General features: G+C 40.2%; 1 protein-coding gene across 1 annotated transcript in view; it reads left to right on the forward strand.

Moving 5' to 3' along the window:
* The first annotated feature begins 10,333 nt into the window (after positions 1–10,333).
* The window catches only part of LOC108571895 (atrial natriuretic peptide-converting enzyme-like), a 20,409-nt gene continuing 20,147 nt past the window's right edge, over positions 10,334–10,595 (forward strand). The window contains exon 1 of the mRNA XM_017934053.1: positions 10,334–10,386. Coding sequence (XP_017789542.1) covers positions 10,334–10,386 — 53 coding nt within the window. The remainder of the gene's footprint in view (positions 10,387–10,595) is intronic.

The raw sequence follows: 10,595 nt of genomic DNA on the forward strand, positions 1-10,595 counted from the left end.
TCGGAGCGTGTCGCGATGCAAATTCATGCGATCGACGAAAATCGGGGGTGTCGGTGGGAGCACGTGTGACGAAAGCCACGTATTGTCGATCCAGCGACGTCCGTGAAATAAATATGAAAAGTTAGCAGGCTGATTTATGACCGTCGAAACGGTCCTCGTTGATTTATGACGCTTCACGGGCATTATTTTCTATCTGCCGCGATGCTGTCCTCCACGTCGACGAAATCGTCAGTCATATGAGAGACAGCCTCGCGTTTACCTTCCAATTTATGCCCCTTTTTGACTTTATGCAATCGCCTCGGTAGTGCGTGTGTTTGGTATGCCGTTAGATAGAGTTCTGGATGATTGTTTAAGGATGTGACGGAATTCGGAGTTAACCGAGGAGTTGGAAAATTGGATGGGAGATGATGTTTGGTGAAGATTTTGTCTGGGATCATTTTTCCAAACTTTGAAATCAGTGCACATTTTTCTTGGAATATCAGATTTGTCTCTGTTCTGAAATTAATATTCCCCGAGAGATTTTTAACTGGAATATTAAATTTTTCTAAATTTCGGATAGAGTGCTCTACAGAAAGAATATCTAGATTTGTCTGAGTTCTGAAATTAATATTCTCCGAGAGATTTTCATGTGAAGAACTAAATTTTTCTAAATTTCGGAATCAGTGCGTTACAAGAAAAATTTTGCCTGGAATTTGTTTGAATTTTCTGACGTCTGAAATTAATTAATAAAATAGGAAATTAAAATTTATTAAAAATTGATAAAATTTGTCTGAATTTGTGGAATATTAAATTTTTTCGAATTTAAATCGACATATCGAAAGGAAGTTTCTCAATTAGCAGCGTTTCGCCGGTTGTCGCGTCAACGCTGTTTAAGCAGCTTGATTACTATTCGACAGGTCATTGTCAAGAAGCTCAATCTGTTCACTCGACAATGCCTGGCACAGCACCAGCCAAAACCTCGGGAACCGCTCGTGGAACAAATAAACTTCCAAGCACCGAATGATGGAGAACTACAAGGGGGAGCTTCGAATGGATCCTCGTTCCCCTTATGTCGGAGATATTAACCGAATTACTACTTGCTCTCGTAAGAAGCAATCAGTAGTGTTTACCGATGCCGAATTACCACTTGCTCGTCGAACAAACTATCCTGTTTAGTGTTTGCGTGGCGGGGATTATTCTTGCCGACAGGAAGATCTATTTCTGCTCGCAGCTACCACCTTTCAAATATATGAAAAAAATTAGGAATTGCTGCAAAAAGAAATTTCATTCATTTCGATATTTGGAAAAATTTGATATCCCGGAATTTTCCTAGAGAATAGTAATTTTAATTTTTGTAAATTTTTTATTTAAAAATTTGAAATCCTAGGAAAAGTATTCCCCACAAAATTTTAGTCTGAAGATTTGGAATCCCAGACAAAGTTTTCCCAAAAAATCCAATCTAAAAATTTGGAATTCAGGGCAGACTTTCCTCACAAAATTCTGATCTGAAAACTTGCAATCCCAGACAAAGTTATCTCTTCAAAATACTCCCAAATTCCATAATCATTCAATCTCCCCGAAAAAATATTAACACTCCACCCAAAAACACCATAACCTTACACTTCCAGTGGTCCCATTTCACCGCTTATATTCCACGACTCTCCACACACGAAAATACAGCGAAACCCCTTACTATCCGTGGATATCGACGCCAATTAAGCGCAAACCCGTCGTCTTTGGCGACTGGCCGGGTCGATACGGATTTTTCGCCGTATTCCACGCTAAGGCGGTCCATTGTAGTTCCTCGCATACAGCCCCAGGGCTTGGAGGATTTGCAGGATCTTTAGGTACAACGGTGGCGAGCCTCTATACACCTATCGTGGACGGATTCTCTGGTTGGATTTGTGTTCGCCGTAGACTGGGAAATCCCAGATTGAAAAAAGACCGTATAATAGAGGCGAACGATAAGATCCAGCTTCGGGCTACCCGTTGTCGCTCTTTCGGATGCGCTCTATATGCCTAATCGCATGCAAATCACAACCTCTCTTTTTCTCTCTTTCTCTCTGTTCGAGAGAGCCGTTAGGTGTAGGATAGAGTCTGTTCGACGATATAAATGGGTAAACAAGCCCTGGGAAACTGGCTCGAAGTAAACCAGAATTTACATGTAAATGCATGGAACGTCTTGATCCGAAGCTCGATGAAAAATGAACGAGTGTTTGTCGGAGTTAAGTAGGCTGACTTGCTGGATTTTATGGTGAACAGGAAGTTTTGTTTGCTGGCGATGCGTTCGATTGATTGATCTATCAATATGATGTTCATATTTTTTACTACTTTCTTTTGGGATTACTCGACGAACCTTTATCTTCACGTATCCTCGAACATTTTTAATTGGATTCATATCTGGTGACATAAATGGTCGATCTTACGCTTTTCATTGTGCACAGTGGACGACTGTAAAATGTGAAATATTAAATATCAAGATTTACAGATGATCCAAGAATTTAATCTTGCCTCCGGAAGAACTCTCAAGGAATCACCGAGTTTAGGTGCAACAAAAAGCAAGCGCAAACATGTCACGTGCGTTCAGCGACACAAAGAGTCCTTTGTCTGAGCAAGTTGACCCATAAATTTCAACTATTTGTCGTTTTACACAAGCTGAACCCCACTTTACCCGTGTGATCTTGATCTTCTCGATAAAATTGATATTGCAAATATCGCCAGATGTCGTCGACAATTGAATTTTATCACAACGAGAAGCGTGTGTAGCGGATAATTCTTTAGGAAAAATGGAATAGAGAGGTGGAATTGGAATACGGTAGCACGCGGGCAACGAGTTCGCGAGCCTAATTAACCGGAGGATGAATAATTGAAGTAGGTTAAAATTCGCCGCAGCTTGATCGATTATTTAAACGTTGGAACGGCCAGGCAAATAGGAATATTATACAGAGAGGTCGAGAGGGTTTTGATATTGAAATTGGAGGATTCGCTTGCCGGACACGTAGCACCACGGGGCTTATAGCGTCTGAGACTCTTCACAGGGACGAGTGGCTCTCGTTAGCTTGTGTATTCTGTTGCCTCTGTCGATTGCATTAAAATAATCGACTCGAGCAAACGATGCACAACAGGTATTTGGACAGAGGATCCGTGACAGAGACGGTGATAATTTTGAGTGTGAAGTACGTTTAGCGGGAATTTCTGTATTCGAGAAATTATTCGAGGAACTGTGAGTTTAGACAATTTCAGGAATTTAATTTGGGCAATGATCATTATTGTAAAGAAGAAAGATTCTTCCGAGAATCTGTAAATACATAAGTTTATGAAAAAATAAAATTTTCTTGAAATACCCTGTATTTTCTTAATCATTCGATGAAAATTGGAAGGAGAGACGAGCACGTCTGACCAGTCACTTATCTTTCTACTTACAGCGCTTAGAATATTCCGTATTCTCTTTAGAATCGTTTCCCTTCTTTCGTTTATGGTTTATAGTAACTTATTCTTATTCTATCTTTCGTTTATGCTAATTTATAGCTTGCACAAAATGAAGAGAAAATAGATTGCGGACATAGATTCTTCTGATTCAATAATATAGCGTAACACGAGCTCTCTCAGAACATCAAAACGAAATTTAAAAAATCACACTAAAACATTAAATTGTAGAAAAATATTTTCGCAATTACACTACTCTAAAAGTGTCACTCCAAGTAAAAATCTGCAGTGTCTAGACGAGTTCCGTGGAATCGATATAACTGTCCTCTTCGGGCCGCTCATTATTTCTCCATAATATAACGACGTCTCGTAAAAATCGTCGGAACGAGCAGCGTGTCAAGCGTGGTAACGAGATTAATTTTTCAAACGCACGAAATCCGGCCTGTCGACGTCGAGAGGACGACGTCGTGAGTAGAGCCGCAATGGAGAAGGGGAGATCGTGGAGTGTGAGAGGAAAAAGGAAAAGCTCCGTGGGGACTATGGAGCCCTTTCAGCCCCTCGTTGTTTCGAGATTTCACCGCGGAGATACGCCAATTATCAGACAATGAGATTCTGAAGCGTCTTTTGGGAATCCACGGCCGGTGCCCTTCGCGTTTCTGTTTGCTCGTCGTACGCGTTCCTGTGGTTGGCATTTATCGGCCGCTTTGACGGGACCTCCAGCCTCTCGATCGCAGATATTTCCTACGCGATCCTCCACGATCCATTACACAAATGGACGAAATTACATTTCGAGGTACAAAGCGGTGTTTCGTTGGGAAATCGTGTAGCATTCGCTACAAAAGTGACTTCTTCTCGCTTTAACAGAAATTACTTTTCCTACAATATCAAGCTGCAATTACACTCTCTGATCTGACGAGTACGAAGATCTGATTTGATACTCTGACGGAGTACGAAGATCGTTACTTGCGCTATTTTTGGAAGATTTATTTTAGAGCTGTTTCTAATATTGCTGTACTTTATTTGAGAGAAATTCATTAACATGGTTGATTTCCTTTGTGAGAGAGGTATTTTATTAATTAACCTGTTTGCGCCATGGGCAAATTCCTTGCTACTGAATCTTATAATACCGCACCGAGGGATTAACCAATTTTGTACGTAATAAAATCAGAAAGTGCACAACATTCTTCTATATTTAACACGTGCACTGTCCAAATTTAATCTTCTAAAAAAATGAGAAATTGTATTAAACCGTCACAAGCTGGAAACACGAAATTTTATAGGAGAGGGAAACGCGTTTCCATTTGCAGAATTACTTGATTACAGCTATAATTAACTTCATACATTTTTTCTGACGGTAAATCTATGTATCGCAAGATATTCCAAGGAAATTTCTCAAATTTATGGAACAAAACTGTAATGCACACGCGATTCAGCGAACAGCGAACGTGCAAAAGAATAAAATTCTTCCAAATCTGCATTTGCAAACAAGAGCGCAAACCTCCCCGATAAAACAATTTTATTTACACCAAAAAACAAAAAGAAGAAAAAATTCGACAAATAAACACATCCGGTAGTACAATACTCGCAGTATGTACTTTGCAGCCTTCCCTTTATATTTCCCGATCGACCTGGATTCGATTAGATTCGCAGCGGAGAGAGAGAAGGCCTCGATAAACGTAGGTACCGTGACGCGGAATCGAGCCGAAGCTCATCTTCTTCGATCAGCGACAACGGATTTTCCAGGCCATCGATATTTCCTTGGCGAATCGGTTTCGATCGATACCGCGCGCGACGCGATACGAAGTTTCATCGTAATCCGAAAACCTTTCCCGCGACGGGACGCTGATAATCCAACTTGGACCAGTTGACAATCGCGCGATGACACTCGGCGTTTCTCATCGTTTTGATAGAGGAGCGCGTGCATCGACAACGTCCCTGGGATCCGAAGCTGACGTAGAAATTAGTCCACCGATTCGAAACTGGAACGGAACACTTTTCCCCCCTTATTCGTACTTTTTTCCCATATTCATATTTCAAGGCACACCGTGTGCATGTATATGTATATACGTTATTATACCACCAGGGATTATTCTTTTTCTCTTTTTTTTTGTTATTATTCAATAGAGTGTTTTGTGTGTTGGGGAATCGAAGATTCTCTCCGTTCAAGCTTCCATTTTAAAAGGCTAGCGTCGATTATTCTTTCACGAGCTTTCAGAGGAATTTGAGAAATCGGGCTTAGAAAAATTCTTATCGATGTGTTGACCATATTTGGGCATCGATGAGTAAAGAACTGCATCAATGATCACCATATTTGGTAAAAACTTGAAAGTATCGCGAGTGTGTGCTGAAAGGGAAGAGATAGAATCTTTTGTTTAGATAAATTTTTTTAAATCTTTGGAAGTGAAATAGAATCTTTTCTTTAGATAAAATTTAACGCAATTAGAGTTTCTAAAGACGTTAATTTTCTGTTGAATCATTGTAATCACTTGTCAATCCTAATTTGCCACAAAATTGTATAATTAATCGTTGCACGAATAGAATTATTTCGACAGAAATGGAGAAAAATTGCAAAGTGAATTTTCTTCATTTTTCATGATAATATTGATCATTGTTAATACTAGGAGGAAAAGTGGCAGATGTTTATTCGATAGGTTGGCTTATACCGGGTTAGTTCTACGAAGAGAAGTTTAAAGCGTTGTGTAAACAGCTACATTTACGGACGCGCCGGCTGGTCTGACCAAAAGTGTCCGATTCCACTTAACCATTCGCGCTCGTTAACGTTCCGCGCGATTCAATCTCTGTTTCGCGTGTATCATTAAAACCAGTGTCTACTCAGAAACGCCTAATTGAGCGTTGGTTAGTTTCCAGTGTGTTTTAACGCATTTTAATACGAATTTCTACGAACGCCTCTTGTTCCCATTGATATCGAAACGCGAGCGAACAAAATTTGCGAGCAAAGTTATTTCCCTCGTTTCATTTCGCGGAAAGTTTTTTCTTGGAAAATTATACGCATACTCCGTGTAATTCTACTAACATTACGTTCGATGTATGCATTTTTTTTTATCCTTTGTCTGAAAGGGTCCGAGAGAACTTCGTTCAATTTTTGCTTTTATCTATTTCATTGTAATTTTATTTGATACTTAGCAATAAAGTTAATTATCAAGTAGATTTGCTGAAAATTGTAAAATTGAGTTTTGTAAAGAGGATAAAAATTATGGTGTTGGTAAATTTGTTATAGGAATTGCGAGAAGAAGAATAAGAATGTAAAGTGTGAAATTTTTATTATCTTCTTGAAATTTCTTACGAAATATAAGTGTTTCTTTTTGGAATTTTAGATTCCATTGAACGATAGTAATAAAGAACATCAAAGGTAAACTCTTCTTCGCAGAGTGGCGTCTAGGCCTAAGAAGCTTGGGATATCGGAGCTTATGCGAACGATGGATCCAGGTCGTCGAATATTATCCTCCCTTTATCATTGAAATTCGCTCGCAGGGTCTGGATAATTCGCTTTTTTCTCTCATTGGCCCGTGCAATTTCATCCCGCGGCTCGAACGAATTATTAGAATTCGATATTCCCAATGGTCCTGCGAAATTTACATTTTTCCACCCCATGGAGGTCGTTGGAGGGAAGCGTCGCCAGGCTAATCGAGTCCGAGAAACTCCCCACAGCACTGCCAACAATATCAATCGATTCGATTTGCGTGGCTTCGCGAGAAACACGCGTCGTTTCGATGCTCCACGTTTCCCTTCCAGTTTCCCTTCGATATTTTCCTCTTAAGTGTTACACAGATGAACAGAAAATTTCCCTCCTTCTTCGTTCCATTTTACAATCTCTCCAGTTGTTCAGAATGTCTGAGAATAGTTAAAAATGAAATTTTCAGCCATCTTTCTGGAGTACAGATTTGGATTTTTTCTCGTTCAGTTTTGAAGTCTCTGAAATTTTTTAAAATATTTGAGAGGAAATTGGAAATTAAATCTTCAGGCACTTGGATTTTTTTCTCCTTCAATTTTAAAGTCTTCGAAGTTGTGTAAAATATGTACGAAGAGTTGGAAATTCAATTTGTACGCGTTGGATATTTCTGCAGTTTCATAAATGTGAATTTTAAATCAGATTTTTGAATGGAAGTTTGCTTACATATATTAGATTATTTTCTGCCATTGATACTTCCAGTATCGATAGAACCCTCTGAATCTGCGTGTAATTGACCCCGGAATCCACGTTCCTCGTCGATGTTGCATGTTAATGAGCTGCTCACAGTGCTGATTAGCCTCATTGTACTCGCATCAGATGCATCATAAACTTTCAGTCACCCTTCACGTCTATTTCGAAACATGTTCAACAATTCTGACATTCTATTTCCTCTCGAAAATGTGAAAAGAAAAAATTTCTATCAAATACCAAATCGAAACAAATTGTCATCGATCGCTGCATTACCAATTTTACATACGTCAAAGAATCGGGAACAGATTAATTTAAGGTTACAAGGTGTTACACAATGTTTAATTCTGTAATTTTGAAACTGTTCCACAGCATTCTGTTTCTTTTCATTCGCGTTTTAACCTCGTAAGAGAATCGCAAAGCGTTATACATATTATACTCGAGCATTCTTTGATCCCGTATAAATTGCTAGGCGCCTCTGAATTCCTTTATCCGCGCACCGTGTATCACATTTCGTGGATCATTATGCGTTTTGCCGGATGAAACGCGAGACAGAAGCAATAAAGGTTGGTGATGAGAGAGCGTGGCAAGTGGCGGGATAATGAAAAGCGTCAGGTGAATCGCGATTTCACCCACCTTTCTTTAATTCTCGACGAGTCGAATGCTGAAATTGCTTCGCGCTTCTTCTTCTTCTTCACAGAGCGAGAGAAAAAGTAGAGAGAAATACCCTTTGGGAAGTTAATGAAACGACGACGTGTCGACGCCGTGACTCGTTGCACGCGCGATCTTTTGTTTCACACCTACTCGAATATATCCTTGGACGATTTCACGGGAATCATTGTTACCCGATCGAGAAATCGATCGTCAGCCGAATTGTAGGTCAGGACGATTCTTATTCAACGAGCCACATGTATGTGGGTCAGGATCGTCTTGACCTGAACGATGCAGGTGGAAGAAAGAGGATGTTTGGAGCAGCGATGCTGATGTTTCTCCTTTCTCGTGATTCGTATACCGATGGGAGTTTTCGCTGGAGGTAGAAGCGGAAGTTTTCGACGCTTGTTAGAAGGTTCTTGTTACTTGGAAACATTCGAGCGAATAGTTTTATGGAAATTTTGGTTGATGGCTAATTAAGCTTAGTTGATAAGGTTTAATGTACCGGATGATTGTTGTTTTAATGCAAATGCAGATGCTGTGTGACTTTTGTGTACAAGATTTGTTTGCTAGAGCTTTACTAAATTTACGGTTCTTATTACTGGAGACTAAAGAGACTAAAACTCAACCCTTTCAGCACTCTCGAGGAAGCTTTGCAAAGAAATAATTCTAATCAAAATATTAATTTAGTTATCGTGTCAAGCTTCCTTATTTCACAAAGAAATTCACACTTCTTGCCGCTGGAAACTCTCATAATCATCTCAGAAATTTCACGCAGATTCTAAAAACCCAACACTCCCGAGGAAGTGAAACAAAAAGTAGTCAAAAGTAAGCTTAATTCTACCGTCATATCAATCTCCCACATAAATATTAATCCAATTATCATGCTAACAATCCATTTCTCTTTAAAGAAAATTCCCACTTCTTGCCGCTGAAACAAAACTACCCATAATGATCTGCTTAATTTAATCCAACGAGTAAAACTGAACCCTCTCGACACTCTCGAGTGCACACTCTCTCCAGGAAGTCAAACAGAAAGGGGTTAAAAGTCGAAATTAACTTGCGCGTTTAATCGTCGACGGAATGGAAAAATCGTGTCCGGCCGGACAGGCCTGGACAAAGGAGCTACAACACGAATATGGCGCGTATTTAAAACGGAAGTGTTACAGAAACAGATAGAGAGAGGGAGAGAGAGAGAGAGAGAGAGAGGGAGGGAGAGAGAGGCGCAGAGTGCTTTTGTCGAGGGGTTTGAGGGGCTTGGGTTCCGGCACATCGATCCCCCGGCTGCAGTCTGGTAGGGCCAACCCTCGTGGAAGGGTGCACACGCCGATGAGATAGCAGGAAATTGAATAGTGCTTTCGCTTGATAGTGAACCGAAGTGGCACTGTCACCATGCGCGAATCGTCTGTTTGCTCCAACAACCGCCAACGATCTCCCCCTCTCGTTTCATTCTTTTTCTTATTACCATTCCACGTGACACACTTTACGTGACGATATTTGGGTCATTCTGGCGACGTGAATCATTTTTTAAAGCAATTCTAAGGTGAATCATTTTTTTATAGCAATTTTAACTTTTGAAGAGAACGAGAGGAATTTTTGGGAGCCTTGTTTTGTAGAATTTTCGGTTTCGATGGAAGTGAATCAGTTTTTATAGCAATTCTGAGGTGAAACATTTTTTAAGGTAATTTTAATTCGGGAGAATTATTTAGTGTAATTTTCAGTTTCAAAGGACACGAATCATTAATATAGCAATCTGAAGACTCGTTTTACAATTTTGTTTCGTGCGGAAATTGAGAGATATCCCATTTGCAATTTATTCGCACGAGTGCGAGTTACACTTTTGAAAATCCATCGTGTCCGATTGAAATCGCGTGCAATTACGCGATGGTAATTAAACCGGTTCGAAAGTGGCGCGTGTACGTTGGAATCCTCGCCGCTGCCTGCAAGTTGGTTATTTTATCAGACAATTTTCACGCGCGCGACACTCGATCGACTCGCATTTGTGTAACTAGCGCGCTCGATTTCCGGCACGTGCTCCTCTCTCTCTCTCTCTCTCTCTCTCTTTCTCTCTCTCTCTCGCTGATGCTGGATTTTTTCTCGTTGATTGCAGCGCTTAAAATGTCTGGAATGGAGGCACATGGCGGCGATACGAGTCCCACGCGTCAGCCAAGGTAATTAAAAAGTAATCCCCCTTCGATGCAAACGATGGTCGACGAGGACTCTTAACTTGCTTCTACAAAATTCTCACCGCTTAATGGTAGAACTGTCTTCCCAACTAAATTATTCTTAATCCCGTTTGCTCTTCGCGTTCAACCGTCACCACAAGCATGAAACTTCTCCGTCCTTTTTTCTTCTTTCCTACCGAGTTTTTTCAATCGAG

The sequence above is a fragment of the Habropoda laboriosa genome, unplaced genomic scaffold (genome assembly GCF_001263275.1).
Source record: "Habropoda laboriosa isolate 0110345459 unplaced genomic scaffold, ASM126327v1 scaffold67, whole genome shotgun sequence".
NCBI lineage: Eukaryota > Metazoa > Arthropoda > Insecta > Hymenoptera > Apidae > Habropoda > Habropoda laboriosa.